Here is a 22,253-nt window from a genome sequence, read left to right as displayed (position 1 = left end):
ACCATATTGGAATTTTAATTTTACTCTCTACTCCTAAAAAAAGACACGTTTTCATTATAGTTTCTTTTGTTTTTCGTTACATTTGATTCGGTCTATCAAGGCAAACCAATTTATTTTGCTTGATCGAGACGAGTTTGAACTAAAAAAATGTTTGTTATAAATTTAAATTGAGTTTTGAGTTGATATAATTTTATTGAGTCGACCTCAATTGAACTAAGTTCGACTCAACTCATCTTATTTTCAACTCTATTATACATGAATATTATTACGTTTTGTTAAATAAAAGGAAAGGAAGTGAATGTGATGAACATGAACTATTGTTAAATTGAGAGAGATGAATGTGATGAAATTTTGTTATCAAATTTTAGATAATTTAAAAAAAAAAAAAAAAAAAGTATTTATAACTTACAAAAATCAATTATAAAAGTTATCTATAGATACTTATAAATACACATATGTATCTCAAGATCAATGAATTACCCGATTTAGCGATATCTATTTTCCAGTGAGTGTAGTTTGTTTGTGATGGCAATGCGTGGCGGAACATCGCGAAGGGTTTTGGGTTCCATTTACCGAAGCATATCAGATAAAGCTTTTCCACCTCCTCCTCTTGTTTCTTCCCGAAGAGTAGTTGTCACCGGTTAGTAACTCCCTCTCCTTCTCTCAAATTATGCATTCATAAAATAAAATCTCATGTATTCGTGGCTTTTTGAATTGTATGTAGGTTTGGGCATGGTGACACCTCTTGGTTGTGGAGTCCATAAAACATGGAAGCAATTAATTGATGGCAAATGTGGAGTAAGGGCACTGCGTTTGGAGGATCTCAAGATGAATGCTTTTGATGAAGAAACTCAGTTTACTACATTTGATCAATTGACTTCCAAAGTTGCTGCACTTGTTCCTACTGGAACTAACCCCGGTGAATTCAATGACGAACTTTGGCTTAATTCTAAGGTACAACTACAATATTATATATGTATGTAGAATAGAATTATAAATTGACGCTATGTTTCGATAAAACAAATTCAAACTGTTTTCATATAAGGTATAGAGAAAAGTGTAAACAGGTTTTACACTGTTATCTGATAAGAATTTAGTTTGACAGTTATTTTTTAAAAAATGGTTGTAATATAGGCTTACATGACAATAGGGTTGCTTCATATTGCAAAACTATTTTACACCGTCTCTTCATAAGCTATGCTAGAGAACTTACGGAAATAAGCTAAAACCAGCTTTTGGACATGTCATAAGTTGTTTCATAAGCTCTTTCAAGTAGTCTCCTAGGGGACTATGCTAGTAGATAAACTCAAATTAGTCAATCCAAACATACTCTAAGACCATGGTGCAAAGCTGCCATTGCCATAAGTTCTTAGAGGAGAATATGAAGTATTTGACATATTGGTAGTTTGTAACATTCTATTTAAATTAAAAGGAAAAGTTTCTTATTTTTCCTGACTTGAAAGAAAGCAATCTGCATCTGCAGTGCGAAAAGTATAAAGAAAACAAAGTTGGATAAGTGTTATTATAAGTTTCTTTTGGTATTTGATGTTATCTGTTATTGCTTTGGTTTTACTTATATATGCTGCATCCGAACAACTATTATGCTTATTGGTTGATGCCATTGTAGTATTGTGACATTTCCCTTAGGAACATCGATCCGTGACAAGGTTTATAGCATATGCGCTATGTGCTGCCGATGAAGCTCTTAAAGATTCTAATTGGTTTCCCACTGAGCAGGAACACAAGGAAAGAACGGTATGCAAATTTTTATATGGTTAATTACAACTAATTTTTTCTACAATTTCCTTGCATTGTATTTTAACTTCAAAATTAATCAGGGGGTGTCTATTGGTGGGGGAACTGGAAGCGTTAGTGACATGTTAGACTCTGCTCAACTGATATGTGAAAAGGTCAGTTCGTGGAAAGTCACTGATTCTGAAGTAGTTTGCTGGTCTTTCCTCATTCAAGTTTTTTTTTCTTTTCAAAGTGTTGTAATTTTGATTGAAAAATGATTTGTTGATTTAAATAAACTATTGCATTTGATTTTTACCTATTCTCCCCTGTATGCAGCGTCTTCGTCGCCTTAGTCCATTTTTTATACCACGGATATTGATAAACATGGCATCAGGCCACGTTAGCATGAAATATGGGTTCCAGGTAAAAAACTACTTTCGATTTATTGGTATTCTATACTACAGATATAATGAGCTCCTGTAGTTGCTGGACAGGCAACCACATTGTCCTTTACTAACTTATGTAGATATACTCTTTTTTTTTTAAAAAAAACTTCTTTAGATATATAGAATGCAGGTTATTGTATTTTAAGCATGAAGATTATTTGTTCATTACACGATAAATTGACCTTGTGTGAAACTGATTTAGAAAATATATCTTCTTGATTCCATGCTTCTTACTCTTTTAAAAATTAAACTAACACCATATCCAATCAGAAAAAATTAGCGACCTCTTGAAATAAGATAGAGCTCTCCTTCCTACCTGTCACTTCGGATATAATTATGTCAACCATGTTTTAAGAGATTGGTTAGTCAATCAGGACATATCTCAGGTGGAACAATTATAAGTTTTTAACTCAAATGGTTGCAATTTAGAGATTGGTTAGAAAATTATATCTGAAAAACAGGGTATTAAACTGGTTGTTGTTGTTGTTGTGGAGATATTCACATATTTTTCTTTATTAACAACTGTATTCATTATTAATCATGAGTAGATTTTTTCCCTATTCCTGAATACAGGGGCCAAATCATGCTGCAGTCACTGCTTGTGCTACTGGGTCACATTCTATTGGTGATGCAATGAGAATGATTCAATTTGGGGATGCAGATGTTATGGTGACTGGAGGCACCGAGTCCAGTATTGATGCATTATCAATTGCAGGATTCTGCAAGTAAATTATAACTAGCACCTTGTGTTTTATGTTAGTGCCAACCACCTTATTAGTTATTTGTCTTTGTCCCTCTGATACTTAAAAACTGATATTGGAATGCAGGTCTCGAGCCTTGAGTACAAAATATAACTCAAGCCCACAAGAAGCATCGCGGCCCTTTGATAGTGGTCGAGATGGATTTGTGTGAGTAAATCAACTCTGCAGATTTATTTCTTATGATGATCATCCATTTATTTTGCTTAATGTTCACTTTTTGGCTTCAAATTATTGCTCTGTTTGGCTTGTTGCTTATATCCAATTTATGTTTTTACTCAGGATAGGTGAAGGTTCTGGAGTCTTGGTCTTGGAGGTAAGTTAAATTTTTTGTGTGGATCATCTATCCTTCCAATTCCTGTTCTCCTTCTTTGTTTATAATCTGACCTTTTTTTGTTTATTCATTTCCCTATTGTTTAGGAACTTGAGCATGCTAAAAACCGAGGAGCCAAAATCTATGCAGAGATTCGTGGCTATGGGATGTCAGGTAATTTATTGTAGGATATGTAAAATCTTCTCCCCAGTCTTAGTTTTATTTGTGGTTGATTTCATTTCATATGGATTTTGACTAGGGGATGCATATCATATTACTCAACCTCCTAGTGATGGGAGAGGTGCCATTCTGGCCATGACTCGTGCTTTAAAACAGGTTCTTTCACTATCCTATGTTGCTTTGTATTTGTTATGCAGCATTATAAGTTTTATGTTTGCTAAGCTGCGAACTTATTATGTATGAATAAGTGGGAGGTAACCCTCACCCCATGAGCTAGCCTTTGGGGTTGAGTTAGACTCAAGTCCAAATTCTAAGAGGTCGAGCCTCAAGCCTTAGCTCTTGCCCTCTCCCAAAGTTTTTTTTTTTGTTGGAATGAAGTGATAACACTTGTTTTCACCCTCAACTCTAACTTTGGCATAACATTGACATTGACCACTATTCAAGCATCGAGGTCTGGCGGTTTTGGCAATGGAAGCTTGTCCACCCTGGTTGACGACTTGACATCACCCAAAGGTTTTAGAGTTATAAAACTACAACCATCTCCCCCTTTGTCTTTTCCATCAATGTCACTGTGGCTACTATATAAGCTTGGCTATTTGGCGATGGAATTTGAGTCTTCATGCATCTGAGCTAGAGTTTCATCATTGTCATTCGCCCACCCACCACTCTTCACAAAAGAACTATTGGTTGGTGCAGTGTTATCAACTAGCAGCTATAGCGTAGTGGATTTTGAATAATTCTCTATGAAAACTGCAATGCCATTCTAGTTTTGTTATTAGGGCAAGAGCAGCAGCTATTCCAGTTTCAGCCATAGCAGTTGTAGTGGCAGTAGTGGTAACCCAGAATTTCTAGGGTCCGCAAATCTCCCTATGTCCAATGCGCCAGCTCACTCAAATGACAGTATCCCTCTCATTCTCTATTTATTGGCAACCTGTTCTATTTCTCTTATTATCCCAGCTTCCAACTACTAACAAACACTCCGTCAACTAACAAACATATTACACTACCTTTTTAACTTTAATTGTCACTATGAGATCTATCAATTGCAATAAGTGTGTGCACAAGATTGCCAAACTTTTGCCACAACCAGTACTGGTTAGATATTAGCAAAGTTTGAAAGTGAATAAAATTAGTTAGATATTAGCAAAGTTTGAAAATGAATAAAATTAGTTAGATATTAGCAAATTTTAAAAGTGAATGAAATTATCATGTGAAGGAGTTTTTATATTCAAGTGCTTTTGGCATATATTATTTCAGGGTGCTCTAGATACCTATTCAGAAGAAACTAAGGGTGTGTTTGGATGGAGGGTTTAGAAGGGGAAGGGAGGGGAGGGTTTACTTTTCATTTTGAAATTACGGACACTGAAATGTTTTTTAAATAGTTAACATATCAACATTATAAACGATCATATATACTTCAATCACACTTAATTTATTTTAGAAAAACATGTTATATAATCCGTAATTTAAACAAGAAATGTAAATCCTCCCCTCCCTTCCCCTCCTAAACCCTCAATCCAAACACACCCTAAGTGTTAATGATATCAAACTTTTCTTCCATATTGTATTGTTGTGTTTTCTCTCTGCATTTATGACGTATCTATTGTCTCAACAATCTTCATTTTAAATGATTTCCTTTTCATATATTTCAGTCAGGTTTTCATCCTTCTGATGTAGATTACATCAATGCACATGCTACATCTACACCTTTAGGCAAGTGAAGCAGATCCATCCTCACGGATTCCAGCAATTTAAGTTTGAATATTAATTATGTTTGAATACTACAACAGTGGATGACTATGCTTATGTTATGAAAGTATCTCACCAGAATTCTTTATACAGGTGATGCAGTAGAAGCTAATGCTATCAAAACCATATTCTCTGACCATGCTAGCTCGTCTTCTTTAGTTTTCTCATCCACCAAGGTAAGAGTGGTTGCAAGCTGCGTGACCAACAAATTATATGCTCATCTGTTTGGCTGTCTTATCTAAGTACTGTCCCCCTCTTAGATGAAAGCTCTCATTCATGGGAATGGAGATGCCATTAAAAATTTAAGAGAAAAATTTGAATGGGGTGAACATTGACAACTTGATTCAAGTCCATAACTGTTCCATAATTTCACTGATTTCAGGGGGCTATTGGTCATCTCCTTGGTGCTGCTGGAGCTGTTGAAGCAATTTTTTCTGTTTTAGCAATCCGACATGTAAGCAACGTTTTGACATTTTGTGTGCGAGTCACGGGGAAGCATTTTCGCACATACCGTGAATTTGTGCTTAATCTATAGCCAGACCCTGTATGCTTAATCTAATAGTGCGGCTCTTTTGATGTTCTTATCCCAGGGAATCGCTCCATCAACTCTTAATTTAACAAGGCCAGATTCTGTATTTGGTGACAATTTCATGCCATTGACTGCTTCAAAGGAGATGCCAATTAGAGTAGCTATGTCAAACTCTTTTGGTTTTGGAGGAACAAATGCTTCCCTACTTTTTGCTTACTCTGGATCGGACTAGTAAGATAGGTGCATCTCATTCATTCCCCAGGCGTTATTCTACAAGAGCTAACACATCATGCTGAGGAGAATTTAATGGCCTAAAAGCTTTTTGTAGCATATATACATATGCCTGAAGTACGAGCTTTTCCTTACATTTTAAAACTGCTCTGTTGCTTTTGCTAAGCAGTTTTTCAATGTGATTAGCTTTTAATTATTTATAACCCTCTTATGATTATTCCAATTGCATTGTGAGAACATCTGGCCATGATGTATGGTGCAATTCTAAATAGGTCAGGAATCAGGATGGTTGAGTTGAAGTTGACAAAAATTTTGTTTTGTAATTTAACTCTGAAATGAAATAAATATTTGGCTAAAATATGGTTTTAGTCCCTGCAAATATGTCTTGTTTTGGTTTTAGTCCCTGTAAAAAAAATTGTTTTTGGTCCCTGCAAATTTTTTTGTTTTTTAAAATAGTCCATGTAAGACGTTTTAATAGATCAAGACCATCCGATTTAGATCAATGACCGAGATCATTTAACTGTGTTAAAACTTGTTTGTAATCCGTCTAACCTGATATCAATGATTGTGATTTATTACAGCGTGAAACGGTGCTTTCCTAAGGCACCAAATCCAGATCCCATCATATTGTCAACGAAAATGGAGATTCACTTTTGCTTATCGTAGTGGAAATAAAGAAAAAAATTGAATTTCCTGCTACTTCAGCTCAAACAAGAACTATGTGAATCAACACAACTTTATTTGCAAAACTACGTTCATAAAAATTCAGATATACATGCCCTTCATTTCCTATAAGCATCTTTTGCATATAAGTAACGTAGTGATTATTCATGCCCTTGACAAATAAAATACAAGCTACACATAACCGTTGTAAGTGACTAAGTGTGATAAGTTCAATTTTTTTGAGACATAGGCAACCGGCAAAATCAAAACGTTCATGGGAGAAGATTTTTCACCGAACGACGGAAAAATCCCTCACATGGATAGCGACAGTGCTAACCCTAGGAGTTTTTATAGTAAAACAATGAAATTTTTGTCAAGCCAACAGAAAAGGATATAAAAAGTCGCCTTAATTGATCATTAATCAATTTTGTAAAAAAATAAATAATGACAAGTAATTTAATTTTCCTAAAAACATAATACAAAAATTCAAGCAATATTGCAATCTATAATTTGAGGGTTTCTCGGGAGCAACAGAGTTGCCACTAAAATTATTGAAATAATATATATATATATATATATATATATATGAAAATTCTTGTAATAAAAATTTCAAAAGAAGAATATTACAAGTTTGGGAGTCAAGTATGGGCAAAAAGTATATTAACGATCTACAATATCGTTTAAAAATTCTAATTTAGTCGTGCAAACGTTGTGTTAACTTAAAAACATTTATTATAACTTTGCATAAAATACAATGGATTAGGTACTTAGACCCTTAAGCATGTGGCCAAAGGTTCAATTTCTGACTCATGCGTATGAAAAATCTTGTCGAGAGGAGAGAATCTACCTTATCTGTTCCAATGGTGAAAACTTCATACCAATATTATGGTAATCCAAAAAATATATCTAAAATTCAATTTTAAAAATTCAAAATCGAAAGCTTGGTAAGGATTGTCCCATGCTCCAACTTATCTTCCAATGCAATAGAGGATTCAAAGCTTATTAAGGGGTGTCTCATGCTCCAATGTATCACCCAATGCAATTGGATGATACAATATAATTCCACACACGCCCTATTCAATATTGACCATGACCGATGAAGAAAGGATTGTGACTATATGATTAAATAGTTGTTGCCTTGCGCCGCGCATCAAGAGTCAGATGAACCTATACAATGCATTGTGAAATAGTGAACAAAGATGTGACTATTGGCCAGTGTCAATGACAACGATGGGCTTCTAGCCATTTCATATTATTTATCCTTTTCTCTATATTGCCATTGTTTTTTTTATTGGATTTTGAGTTTTACTTGCTAAATTTCATCAAAATACTGTGTTTATCGAATCATTTATTGTTCACATGAAATTGGCAATGGGTTAATTGCAGTATCGACATGTCATATAATCTGGAATTAATTAAAATCTAGCAATTAAAATATAAATAAAATAAATGGCATGAAGTCCATTGTTTCGGGCAGTGTGGTCAAATGGTCATCCACGTTCAAAAAACCAAATGCCATTCTATAGTTACATCTCCTCTATCATGCACGACCCAAACAAGACTAGATCTATAGTACTCCCTCCGTTTCAAAATGAGTGTCGTTTTTGGTGTTTACACACATATTAAGAAATGCAATGATTAAGAGAAAGAGAATGGTTATTTTACCAAATTATCCTTATTAACTATTGGTTAGTTTTAAAAGTAATACTTTGGAAGTAGTGTGCAGAGTATTAATTGGAGGGTACAATTGAAAAGAAAAAGTTATTATTGCATTGGAAACTTAAAGCGACACTCATTTTGAAACAATTTTTTTTTGTTAAAGCGACACTCATTTTGAAACGGATGGAGTATATGTTTTCATCATCGGTTATGGTCGTTATCATTTGGGCGGCAGAATATAGATGTATGAAAATTTGTGTTTCTAAATAGCGAACATAGACTTGTAGAGGAAAGAGGACCTCATTAAAGGGCAAAAAGAGGATTGTAAATAAAAAAAACGAGAAAACATCCATTTTTTGTGTTTTAAAATTATACAATTCCTAAATAAATAAAATGGACAATAAGATTTTATCACATTATTTTCTATTTTATTCTTAATGGAAAGAATCCTCTCCATCATTCCCTCATCTATTTAATGGAGTAAGTAAATGTGGTTTTTCTCAAACACAAAAACAATACTCTCTTTATTTGGTCCATTTTATAAGAGACAATGAGTCATTTTTTGGGTCCTTTTTTATAAAAACAATTTTCAAATTTCAACTCTAATAATTATCCAATTTTATGTATACCCTTATTATATACTCCCTCCATCCCTTTTTATAGAAAGAGTTTAAAAAAAGTTATATATAAATATAAGATCATATAAAAAATTTTAGAAGCATTGATTATGACGGAGGAAGTAAAGTTAATGATACTCAGTCTCATATTAGATGACTTGTTTGACAATGTGCACTTTTGACATTACATACTTTGACCATATTTTTCTACTAAGATGTTGTTGGATTCGTCTCGATTAATATTTTAAAATATTAAATTTTCATATTTTTTTTCAATTACATAATTAAAGATATTAAAGATAAAAAACATGCATTGACATGTGTCAGAGTCAGCTAAGTCATCTAATATGGGACAGAAAGAGTAACAACAAATACCAACTTTCAATGCAAGTGCCTTGGAGATATACATTTCATTGCACGTTGATTGGCTTAGAGGTTGAGTATTAATCATAGGAGTAGTTCCATATTATAAGGATAGTTTTGGTATAAAAAAAACGTTTAAAATCATTAATACAAAAAAACGATTTCTTTGATCCAGGTGTGTGATTGTGGAATTGTCTCCTATAAAACAGACAAGAGAGAGTAGTCAATAGTTAAATGAAATAGGAAAAATATGAAATCAAAATGCACACTCTACTTGAACAAAAAGAAATGATGAAGCTTGATAAAAAAAATTAAATTAAAAATGAAAGGTACCACCAACACTCGTTAGCTTTTTTTCTAAAAGAAAACACTTGTACAAAATACAAAAAACAAGAACCAATCCAAAGAAATAGAAAAAGAACCCAACAAACCAAATTGCACATGCATTCATAACATCAAAACCTCCATCAACATTAACAAGTAAATGAAGAAAATTAAGATAGTAAACAGTTACTGGAAGAAGGAAGAAACAATAAAAAATGAAAGAAGAAACAGGTTGCTGAGCTTTGTATCCCTTCTCTTTTGTTCTGATTTTTATTCATATTTATACTCACAAAGTCGCATGTTAGATCAGGGCCATCTTAGACATTTCAAAAAATAGGTTAGGAAAATTTGATACGAGAAAGATGCCAATACTTGAGTAGTGAAAAACAACAAAATGTACCATCTCCTGCTTCTGGTACAGACTCTGCAGGTAGTAGATAAAATTGTACTATTGTTAGTTAGCAAGTGCAATAGATAAAAACAAAAAATAACCATATGCTTTTTGGTCTCCTCATTAATCAAGAAGGAAACTAATATATGCAAACAATGATAAATGTGTTTCCCTCCTTGCTTCTTTCGTGAAGCCAAGTTTAGGGTTCAATATTTCTCTTTCTTTATTATTTTGCTTTTGTTTTTAGTAGGAAAAAAAAAAGTTTATGAAAGCAAGATCTATGTTAGTTATGGTGGACCAAATTTAAAGAGTTGGATGAACAAATCTCTCATTTTGATCGTTTTATAAACTTTTTTCAAGAAATTATTAAAAATGACGATAAACATTACTCTTTCCTTTCCACATTAATCCATATGTATTTCACACAATTTTTAAAAAATTAAAAAGTGAATGAATGAAACAGAAACATTACTCTTAATTTTATATTATACTCATTTGCTATATTACCATCTGGTTCATAGTAGGTAGCAACCACCATAGCATCAAACATATGCTATCATAATGGAACAGTGTGTTTGATCAAAAAAAATCTTCACTCTATACGAAAGGGTTGGGAGTAGACCATATTCAATGCGGAAAATTAGTGTAAGTTTTAGTTTTAATTCTATTATTGATTGATGATTTCAAGTCACTTAAATAATGCAAAGCAATACTATGCATTTCTCGTGATGCACCATAGTTGGACAACCACCAACTTGGATACTTCGTAGTGCTTCACACATTGCAACAATTGCAGAGTCGTTGGGTCTAGTAGGTGCAATTAGATTTTAATCTAAGATTCAATGATTTTGTAGTGATTGCACTATGTGAAGCAATGATATAGGTTTCACTTGTGTGATAGATACAATAATAGTCTTTGAGCAATATTTACCTACACATGACAAATTCTTTGTTGTATTGAGCGATATTTTTATTAATAACAGAAAATCTAGAAATTTGTAATTGACCCATTCCATTCCCTATTTCCCGCTTCTTTCTTGACCAAATTAACACTCCTATGATCCTGAGTGGAGGCGACCTGAGAAACGTTGGAGTTTCTCCATGAAAGCGGTGACATACCTGCAAGCAATATGACGATCGAGTCAATAATTAGTCGTGAGTATGAGATTTTAGGGTTTAGAGGATGTGTACTTAGACCAAAGTCATGAGTTAGTACTTATATAGGAGAGAAACTACGGTTGCTTCTAATTGGGAAGCTGTCTTAGTTGACAGTGATGGATGAATCACAAAGTAACCTTCATCACACGACCTTGATTGGGTTTCGGATAGGAGTGTAACAATTTGGTTTTCAGTCAAAAAATGTTCACACCCACCTCACATCATTTCGATTTGGTTTGTAGTGTTTTCCAGAAGTGAAACCGAACCAAGTTAAATTAAACCGATTACATACAGTTTGGTTTGGTTTGATTTATCAATCCGCCTAAAAAGACAATTAAAAAAATATTTTTTCAATCATATTCAAATTGCTTCTACTTTCAATTAACTATAAAAAAAACTAAGAACACTACTCTATTTTTTAAAACTCGTTATCTGGTCCGAGGACCGACAACACTAAACTCTAAAGTCAAAATTAATGTCTTGAAGAATAAAATAGAATTTCAAACAGAACAAACAACTACAAATAATAGAGCAAACTAGAGAGCAATTTCAACATATCAATTTAAAACAAAATTTGTTCAAATCTTTAAAATAGAGCAAGAAAAAATGTTCACATTACATAACACAAAAATTAACGACAATTATTTGCAGTTCAAAGTCCAAATTTCAGCTCATTTATCAAACATTGTTATTGAGTGCTTGATAAATCCATTCGTTGTTTGTTGTTTGATTGAAGGGTGATAATGAAATGTTGGGTCTGAGCTAAGTCAAGTAAACCTATCGATCCATTAGTAAACTTAATTCACTTTCCTTTTGGTTTAGGTCATCCACAATGATGTGTGCTTCACCTATTTAGCACCATATTAAATAGACATCTCCATTGTGGAGTATAATATTTGGGTGCCTATGGAGAAGGGTGACTATGGAAGCACCCTCCCTCTCTCTTCACCTTTTGTGGACCCTATTTAATAAATCATAATGAAATAAATAAATTTTTGTTAAAATGTAATGATATAGAATTATTTGTGGGACATATTTAGTAATTGGTGCTTAATAAATACTATTGTAAAATGAGTGATGTGGACAAAGGGGTCTCATTTAAACACTTAAATTGGGGTGTTCTGTTGTGGATGGTCTTAGTTTGATAAACTAAGTTTGAGAGAGGGTGGGGGTGAGGGGAGGCGAGACCTAGTTACATAATCTAATCTACACATAATTTTAGCATCATCCAGAATAAACTATAAGTTTTATTCTAATGGGGACATACATTCATATAACAGGACGTAAATTACCTATATAAATTGAGATGATCTTGACTCATATAAATGTGGAAAAAAAACTTAAAAGAACGAATCTTATACAAAAAAAATTTGAAGGAAAACTACTCTTATACAATTAAACAACTTAAAGTAGCAAAAGTCATGCAATATTTCTTGACTAGCCGATTTCGGTATTTAAAATCAAATTTATCCTAAATCAAGTTTGAAAACTCTAATGCAGACCGCATCATTTCTTCCTTTCAATTGCCAAACAAAATTATTTTGAACTTATTTGTCCACTTTTTGAATTAGCCTATTTGGCAGCTGTTGGACGGTGGTAAATCTTTTTGCACATTTTGAGTATCTGAGTTTGAACCAAAAAAAAAAAAGGGAATCCTTTAACTTTTTTATTTTATTTTTAACTGCAGAGATAAGTTACACATGGTCGACATTGAGAGCTTTTTTTATTTAATTTTCTTTTATAGTAGTCATTGAGAGTTTTTTTGACATTTAGTGTATGTTTGATTATACGGTAATAAAAATTGATTTTTGGTGAATTGATTATGTAAAAATGATTCTGAATAAAAGTAAGTTGAATGTATAGTGATTTGTGTTTGGATACATTCATGTAAAAGTGAGTTAAACCGTAAGTTTGTTTGTAAAAGTCAATTTTAGAATAAAAAACTACAAATTCTAGTTTCATTTCTGAAGGCGTAATAAATTCTATTTGAAATCAATCAAACATGTCAAAATCAATTCTACATCTTCAGAATCGATTATAATCCCTCTAAAAACAGAACCAAACATACACTTACCATATGTCCGCTTTTTTATGCATAATATCATTGGTCTACGGTCAAAAATTTCACGCATTTATGTAGTCATTACATCAATGGTCATTTCGTTGAAATTTAAAGGTCAAAGTTTTAAACCCGATATTTAGATTTCTAGAAAAAACAAAATTTGCATTGAAATCTAGACGTTTAATCTTGAACCACTTGTCACCGATGTGTTTTTTTATCACTGATGTGTTGACTACATAAATACGTGGAATTGCTCACCACATGTCAGCATCCAATCCTAATTTCACACTTGATCCATCTTAAGAATTTGGAATTATAAGAACAAACTGATTTATTATTATTAGCAAAAAAACGGACACTAACGTGCCCATTTTTGCGCTCTTTTTATTGCGATAGCACTTGAAAATTATGAACAATGTTTTATTGTTTTTTATGAAATTTTGATTTTGATTAAATGTATAAAAACAAAAGTTTATTACTTTCAAATTATATAAAACCAAACTAATCATGTTTATCTATTTGAATGATGCCGACAATATAACAAAAAATACACTATAAATTCTTATCTTTTTAATCACACCAACAACAATTATTATTATTATAGAAAAAATTGTTTAAAGGTATAATCGGGATAATGAAAAAGTCGGCTCAAAATCTCTTATTTTCTTTATTATATATAGTGTAGATTAATATAAAACTATAGGTTTCTGTACAAGTAATTGCAATTATAAATCCATCTACATAGAACCTGGTATATTTTTAATCAACTAATTCTTATATTCCTTTTTATTTTTAGAATAGAATCTTATTCCTTCCAATTACATATCCATATTCCCCACGAGGTGAAGTATGCATTAAATGATTTTGTTGAAAAAAAATCAGTGATGCATAGTGGTCATGATGTGATAGGTTGTTTCTTAAATTACATGTACTCCCCAACCCAACATCCTCATATAATTCAACCTCTCTTATCCTGTTCTAACACTGCACAAAGATTCCTTTCTTTTTTTCTCTTCAAAATCTCACAATATTTTCATGTAACCAAAAAACATAACACAACACATAGTTTTCTTTCTCACTGTGTTCTGCTATTTACACCCTCTTCCTTAATTTGCTTCCATGGCTTCTGATTCCAATTCAAACCTTAGAATCACCATAGAAAGCAATCCTTCCGAGCCACGCTTAGCTGAATTGAACATCAAGTGCTGGCCCAAGTATGTCTATATTTTCTCTCTTAATATTTTTTTTTTTATTAATACATGTTCACAATATGCTTATAGAAAAATATATATTTTTGGTTTTTGATATTCTTTTCTTTTTCTTTGGGGGGTGTGTTTTGCAAAAAAATGAAAAGATGGGGGTGTTCACCAGGTAAATACCAATTAAAGTTTGATGCAGAGGAGACATGCTATTTGTTGAAAGGAAAGGTAAAAGCATACACAAAAGGGTCATCAGAGTTTGTAGAGTTTGGTGCTGGAGATCTTGTGACAATTCCAAAAGGACTAAGTTGTACTTGGGATGTTTCTATTGCTGTTGATAAGTACTACAAATTTGAAGCTTCATCTTCTTAATTATTTAATTAGTGTTGTGATTATAGATTTAGTAGCAGCTTTTTCATTTATGGATTTTTTATCATTTCTTTCACAGTTTTGCCTATTATGTGAAAGAATTGGAGGATTTGGTTTTTGGGTTAATTACGTTTCTAATCCCTATAAAATAGCGACCTTGTAAGTTTAGTCCCTACTTAATTTTAATAGCATTTTTAGTCCCTATAAAAAAAATTTACTTATAATTTTAGTCCTTGCTAAAACAAAGTTTGATTAATTATACTTAAACTCTTAAATTTTTGAACGATTTTTTTGAGACAAGATTAGAACACTATGAAAGGTTCGTTTACTAAAATTTAGAATTTTCTGACATGAAATGAATTAAATATGAATTTTTTAAAACGACAAAAGTTAAAGATAAAAAGTAATAAAATCTGGATGTAGAAATCAAATTTTGCGATAATTTTTTGCGGACGAACTTTTAGTAATGTTCTAAACATGTTGCAAAAAATTGTTCAAAAATTTAAGAGTTTAAGCATAAATTAAACAAATTTGAATTGAGTAGGGACTAATACTCAGTGCAGAAAAACAAAATTAGGGACTAAAAATGCTATTAAAATTAAGTAGGGACTAAACTTACAAGGTCGCTATTTTATAGGGACTAGAAACATAATTAACCCTTGGTTTTTTATGTATGTTTGGTTGTCAGGGGAAAGTGGCAGTCTTAGTCAAAGTAGGAACCAATCAGTCAAATGAATTAATGTCTTGTTCAAACAAGACCTCATTAAAGTGTTCAATATATTAATAATATTAATATTAAAATACAGTTTTTTTTTTTTAATGTTTGTTTGACTCATCAGCAACTGTTAACCTATCGGATCTTTTTCTTATAAACAAATGATGAATAGTACAAAATAGAACGTGACCGAAACTCTACATGGCATCTTATAGTATTTTTTTATGGATTCAATAGTAATCAATCAGTCCATGTACTTTTTTGAATAATATCAGTTCATATATTTTGTTAAGAATGTGATTTGATAAAGAGAAATATTATTTGAAGAACCATTTTTAACAACTTATGAGACAATAAAAAATATAAAATGTAATGTGGTGTTTTAATTATGTTTTTTTTGTTTTGTTTTGATTTTTATGTTAATACGTATATTATCTTGTATATTTTTAGTTGTACCATAATTTGTTCTAAAATAGATGTTCAAATAATATACTTCTTTGATAAAATATTCTCTCTATATACTCAAATACATGGAAAAAAAACCATTATTTAATAATTTAAAATATAAATGAATTTCAATTAATTTTATTATATTAACAATTTAATTCGTAAACTTTTTTAAAAAAAAAATTAGTGTGTAAAGACATCACATCTTTGACATTTCAACTATATTGGCATTCCATCCTTAAAAAAAAATTGTGTCGGTGCTCCAAAAATATCAAATATCATTTGCAACACCATAATAAACTTATTAAAAAATATAAAAAAAAATGATGAAACAAACACTTGTACACACCCTAATATCAAATATTAAATATCATTTGCAACATCCTAATAAACTATGTTGGACTAGACCAATACCGAAGATGAAAATCAAAAGATTATTGTGAAGATGAAGTTGCTTTTAGTCATAGGTTTGTGTTTTGATGATGTCTGTTAGCTAGGTTTATTTGATGTTTTTATGTTGATTAGTCCTAGCTTAGAAACTTGTTAAAGCATCTAGTAATCCTTGTCTCATTGTGTCATGTGATTCTTAGTAGTCTCATGTTTGTGTCAAAATCCTTGCCTCATTGTGTCATGTGATTCCTAGTGTCTTGTGTGTTGTTTTGCATAGGAATCCTCATTTTGTGTGTCAAAATCCATTTTTATAGGTATTTGAATTGAGTCAAAATTGTCTTGAATCGTATCACTTTGAATAGATTCAAAACAATTTGAATCGTATGATGAAAACTCTCTGACTTGTGTTGAATCGAGTCATAAAAGCTTGAATCGATTCAACATTCATCCTAGGTATTCTGAATCGATTCAAATATGGTCTAATGTGTATCAATCTTCATTGAATCGATTCAAACTTGGTCTCATGTGTATCAATCTTCATAGTTCATCTGGCTTATCTTGTAGTTGTCTTAATCGATTCATGCATTTAGTGAATGGATTCAATATGCTGTTTTTGGCCGAATTATTGCACTTATCACCCTTTTCTATATATAGTCACTACCTCATAACATCCAAAACATTGAATCGTTTGCATCTATTCTCTCTAGAGTCTCCAAACCTCATTGTTCATACATTCTTCAAGATTAAACACTTTTTCTTAGAATCACTTTGATCTTTGAGTCATAATTGCTAGAGTGTTATAAGGATTGTAAGTTGATATAATGAAGTGAATAATCTTATTCCATCTCCAAAGGTCTTGGGGGTTCTTTCTAAAGTTCTGGTGTTCAAGGGGATCTAATTGCCGAACGGAGCATCAAAGAGTTCGAGTGAAGAAATTCAAGGGTTGCACAGGTGATTGAAGATTCGAAGACATCAAGAAGCACCAATTTCAAAGGTTATTTGAAGATTGGGGGAGTGATCACATAGGAATTGAAGAACTAGGGTAGTTTCAAGGAATTTTTGTAATCACATTGTAATCAAACATTATCATTTTAGTGGAGGTCCTCGGTGGAGACGTTTTCCATCGAGAAGAGTAGACGTAGCCCGAAGTGAGGACGAAAGGACGAACTACTATAAATCTCAGTGTCTTCTCTCTTCTCTATCCTTTTTAATTTTGATTAATGGTGTATTTGAGCCTTGAAAAATTGCTAGCGTAGAGATAGTGTGATCTGGGTTTAAACCATTAAACTTGAATTTGTTATTTGAATTTGCTTCATCCTACTTTACTATTAGATCAGACTTAGTTTCAATTCATTGTCAATTTATCAAACACTTACACAATTGTGTTCATTAGTATAATTGATTAATTGCTCTTAGGTTTGGTTTGAGATTGTACTTGTTTTGTAACTTGTGTGAATTTTATTAATATTAGATTGTGTTAAGATTACTTAGAATATCTCAATTCAAAGTGAATCTTATCATTTGTGTATAGTCTTAATAAGTTTGTCATAGCCATTGAACCTTGCATAAATCCAACAAGTCGTAAATCGCTTTTACTCAAAACGTTTTCGCTATAAACACGATAAATTTTTTAAACGTTATTCACCTCTCTAACGTGTATTAGCTTGTCATATCAACCAACATATTGAACAAATCCCATTTGTTCGCACTATAAGCTAATAACAAAAAATTAAATCAATAACTTCAAAATAGTTATAAATGAAATCATTTCTTTAATAGTATAGCGATTATGATCGATTAACAATGTGAACAAAGGCAAAGACAGATGTGTGAAGCCTCTCTAAGGCCCGACCCATATAACTTTTTCATGCTACTGCCATATTACACACATACATAATGATTTTCTAAAAATTAATTGGAGAAGGGAAGAATTTTTATTTATTAAAGTGACGTTGTAACTAAAATAAATAAATTAAAGTGACATGACCATTGTCCTGTGAGCATAACTCAGTTGGTAGGATAATGCATTATTATATGCAAGGGCCGGGGTTCGAACCCCGGACACCCCACTTATTCACCTTATAAGGTGAATTCTAGCCATTAGGCTAGACATGGCAACCGGGCGGGACGGGGGCGGGTTTTGACACACCCGTCCCCGGCCCCGTTTCACACTACCCAGCCCCGCCCCCGCCCCCAGACCCGGCGGGGATAGAATCTTTACCCCCAGATGTAACGCCCCATTTTTATTCTATTATTTTTAATAGATGTGTGAATATTTTTATATGACTTTATTTATTATATATATATATATATATATATGATTTTATGTGAAATATATATTTTATATGATTTTTGTGTGATAAATGTTATGATGCTATTTTATTATATGATTTATGGAGTTGTATTTTATTTGAATGAATGTTGTTATTAGTTGATAGAAATAATATGAGAAATAGAAATATTATAGAAATAGTATTTATTTTTGGTTAATGGAAATTAAGTGGAAATTAATAGAAATTAAGGGAGTTGGGTGAGAAAAGAAAAGAGAGATATTTTTGAAGTAAAAGAAAGAAAAGGGAGAGAAACATTTTTCACGTAAAAACATTAGAAGAAAACTGGTTTTGGAGAGAAAACCTAGAAGAGGCCAAGAGAGAGCTAGGAAGAAATCGATTACGGTAGCTTGTCGTTTGGTGTTGCTGAACTAAGGTAAGGGTGGGATTCCTTTCAATAATCATGGTATATAATTCTGATTTTTGATGATTGTGATGTTTTGGGCATTAGGGTTAGAAAGTTTTAGGTTAATTGCTTAATATGATGAATTGTGTTGTTGATGCATGTTTCTATGTTATTTGATTGCTATATTGCCTAATTGAGCCTGAAAACTACTGTTGAAACGTATTTTGGGTAATCAGGGATCAAAAATTGGGATTTTGATTGAAACGTCGGTGTCTGAATGTTCTACAGACAAGTGATTATGTGAGGTTGGGAAAACGATTTTTTTGAGTGGTTTAAACTTGAATTTTCCTGTAGAATATGATAGAGCTTAATGTCAGGAGCGCATGAGCGAAAACGGCATCGAAAACGGATTAACGGTTTAGGTTTTACGCACGAAAACGTGAGAGGTAGAAAATCTGATGTTGTCTGTCGAACTATGAACGTGCCACGATGGCATCCCAACGTGCCACGATTTTTCCAGGAACGAAACCATTTTTTAGGCTGTCCAAACGTGCCACGATGGTACCTTAACGTGCCACGATGAAGTATTGACTTAGACTATTTTTGACCTATTTCTATGCCTCTAAAGGGGTCCTAAGATGTATAGTAAGACCCCAAATCAATAAACTTAAGTGTTAGGGATTTAGTTGAGGTGTTTTATGGATATTTGACTTATGTTCTATTGATCAAAACTTAATTGCTTTTGGGGGATGTTTTAGACTTTGAGATGAATGTAATTGATTTATAAATATATACTATGTTGTTGATTCCCGTTGTTGACGTTGTTGTAACGTCTAATGTCAAAATTGGGGAGTGTGTCATAATTGTTGTAGGCACATATGTTGTTGTTGTAGTCGTTGTTGAAGTTGTATGTTGATATACACAAGTCGAGTCCATATGCATACTCATGTTCTGTTGGGGGCTTATGCCCTGGAATGTTTATCATTCAAATTGTTGGGGGCTTATGCCCTGGAATGCTATCATTCACCTGTTGGGGGCTTATGCCCTGGGATGCTTTAACCATCCAAATCGTTGGGGGCTTATGCCCTGGAATGCTTAGCATTCAACGCGCGTAGATTGGTACCACCTGCATGATGCATTAGTTGTTGTTGTCGTAGCATTGTCGAGTTGTTGTTGTCGTTGTAGCATTGTCGAGTTGTCGTCGTTGTCGCATTGTCGAGTTGTCGGTGTCGTTGTGGATAACGTTGTTGTTGTTGTTGTTGTTGTTGCTGTACCTTGTTGCTGAAAATAATTATGTCGTTGCTTATGTGTTTATTTATATACATTATTAATGATGTCTGTTGTGATATGCTTGTTTGTTTTCATTAATTTGATGAATTATATATATTATTATTGGATAAGTTTCTCACCCCTTCTGCGTATATGTTGCCTCGATCGTGGGTAATGTGCAGGTAATGATGGCTTGTAGGTTGATTGGCTCAAGTGTTAGGGCTCTGATACATATTAGGATGGGGATCGTCGCGAGTGTCTTCTCATTTCTCTTATGTATCACATATTTTGGAAAAGACTTGCTATTAGAATAAAGCTGAATTATGTTGTGGCCTTTGTGGCAAGATTTTTATTGATGTTAAATTTGGTTGAATTTATATTTTAAAGAATTATTCCGCTGCAGTTTGTAAGATAATTAAATGTTGGTATTTTAATAAATAGACAATTTTCTATTATGAAATTTTGATTAGCAGTGTGACACTCCGTTGTGTGATTACTCTGATTTTATTTATTAATATTACGTTGTTGGGAGAACGGGGTGTTACACCAGACCTGCCCCCAACGGGGACGGGTTTCCCAGACCCGCCCCCACCCCCACCCGTGAAAAGTGTAGGAAAAAAAAAATTGCAGTAAGCCTGAAGAACATGAAGAACACATAAACTTTTCCAGAATATAAATCAACCACCATTAACACATACAAATCGGCTCACAAACTCGAATCCATCCCCACAAAACCAAAATAACACCACTGTTCGTCATTATCCAGAAAATCATCATCAATCAATTCGACACAAACCATCACCAACACTTCATTTTCGAAATCCAAGGCAAGGAGGAAGGTGTAACGAACACAACAAAGCTCGGAACAGAGGGAAATCGAAGAACAGTAGAAGGAAGACGGAAGGTGAATAAATTAATGTCATATTAGAACATTAGAAATCAAAAGCTTGTAGAGAATGACTCAGATCTGGTCTCCAATCCTGTAAATAGTCCTTGTGGTAGTCTGAATTCTAGAGAGAAGTGAATTGTTTTTGAATGAGAGAAGTGAAATTGTTTTTGAGAGAGAGAAGTGATTCTCTGGAAACTTTGGTTGATGAAAGTATGAGGTAATGAAAAACAATTCTTTAGCATGAAAGTATGAACGTAAATGCCAAAATGAGAAGGAAGGAAGGTTGAAAGTATGAGGTAATGAAAAATGAAAGATGGATAAGATTGACGGAGGTGGGTCAGTTGCAGACATGAAGAGTCTGACAAATCAAAAAAATAAAATAAATGTTTTAACAAGTAGAAGTGTAGAACCGGTCAGCAGGTAAGTTATAAAAAAATATAGGTAACGTGGCATGCTACAAGTGGGTGTAAATTCTCGTGTACGGGTGCGGGGCGGGGGTGGGTGCGGGGCGGGTGCGAGTATCCCCCGTCCCCGCCCCCGCCCCCGCCCCCGCATTAAACCTGCGGGTTTTCCCCGGACCCAGTTAATTCGGCTTTTCCCCGTTAAAATCGGGGCGGGGGCGGGGGGGACCCGGCGGGTACGGGTTGTTTTGCCATGTCTACATTAGGCTACCTGACCAAAACAAAAAAAGCTTATAAGGTGAATTATAAGGTGAAGGCTACCTGACCAAAAAAAAAGCTTATAAGGTGAATTATAAGGTGAATTCTAGCCATTAGACTACCTGACCAAAAAAAAAAGTGACATGACCATTTTACAACCATTTCCATGATATTATATTTTATGTTTGAGATTACAAGACTAACTTCTTATCATTAAAGAGCAGTATTTCTTATTGAAATTTGGATCATGAGGTGAACTTGAGGATCATCACATTATGTCAAGTAAATCATACATACATAAAGATTGAAGTGCCAGTCAAGTAAATAATAATGATTTAATCATTTTTCTACTATAATGATTTAATCATTTAACTACATATATACAATGTTTTTTTATTGAAAGCTCGTAAACATACATATATGACTAATATTATTATTTGAACAAATATAATATTCCACTCCG

General features: G+C 33.0%; 2 protein-coding genes across 2 annotated transcripts; both read left to right on the top strand.

Annotated features, from left to right (window-relative positions):
• Nucleotides 1–473: 473 nt before the first annotated feature.
• Nucleotides 474–6,319, top strand: LOC146956263 (Beta-ketoacyl synthase). The gene is made up of 14 exons (XM_085728107.1): nt 474–640; nt 725–954; nt 1,648–1,755; nt 1,839–1,910; nt 2,071–2,157; nt 2,754–2,905; nt 3,008–3,088; nt 3,221–3,254; nt 3,359–3,425; nt 3,511–3,587; nt 5,084–5,144; nt 5,274–5,356; nt 5,563–5,634; nt 5,771–6,319. The coding sequence occupies exons 1-14, from the start codon at nt 526–528 to the stop codon at nt 5,939–5,941; spliced, it is 1,410 nt and encodes a 469-aa protein (XP_085584233.1). The 5' UTR covers nt 474–525; the 3' UTR covers nt 5,942–6,319.
• Nucleotides 6,320–14,149: 7,830 nt separating this feature from the next.
• Nucleotides 14,150–14,771, top strand: LOC146956262 (uncharacterized). The gene is made up of 2 exons (XM_085728100.1): nt 14,150–14,391; nt 14,532–14,771. The coding sequence occupies exons 1-2, from the start codon at nt 14,297–14,299 to the stop codon at nt 14,746–14,748; spliced, it is 312 nt and encodes a 103-aa protein (XP_085584226.1). The 5' UTR covers nt 14,150–14,296; the 3' UTR covers nt 14,749–14,771.
• Nucleotides 14,772–22,253: the final 7,482 nt, after the last annotated feature.

This window comes from Medicago sativa, chromosome 1, assembly GCF_051527215.1.
Source record: "Medicago sativa cultivar Bolivia chromosome 1, Bolivia_mono, whole genome shotgun sequence".
NCBI lineage: Eukaryota > Viridiplantae > Streptophyta > Magnoliopsida > Fabales > Fabaceae > Medicago > Medicago sativa.
The sequence above is the reverse complement of the archived record's forward strand: the minus strand, read 5'-3'. Positions and strand labels throughout refer to the sequence as shown.

Coding starts and splice junctions, on each gene's coding strand:
- LOC146956263 (XM_085728107.1), top strand. CDS start 526: ATGGCAATGCGTGGCGGAACATCGCGAAGGGTTTTGGGTTCCATTTAC. Junction 2,906..3,007: donor TCAATTGCAGGATTCTGCAA/GTAAATTATAAC, acceptor ATTGGAATGCAG/GTCTCGAGCCTTGAGTACAA. Junction 3,588..5,083: donor TGACTCGTGCTTTAAAACAG/GTTCTTTCACTA, acceptor CATATATTTCAG/TCAGGTTTTCATCCTTCTGA.
- LOC146956262 (XM_085728100.1), top strand. CDS start 14,297: ATGGCTTCTGATTCCAATTCAAACCTTAGAATCACCATAGAAAGCAAT. Junction 14,392..14,531: donor AACATCAAGTGCTGGCCCAA/GTATGTCTATAT, acceptor AAAAATGAAAAG/ATGGGGGTGTTCACCAGGTA.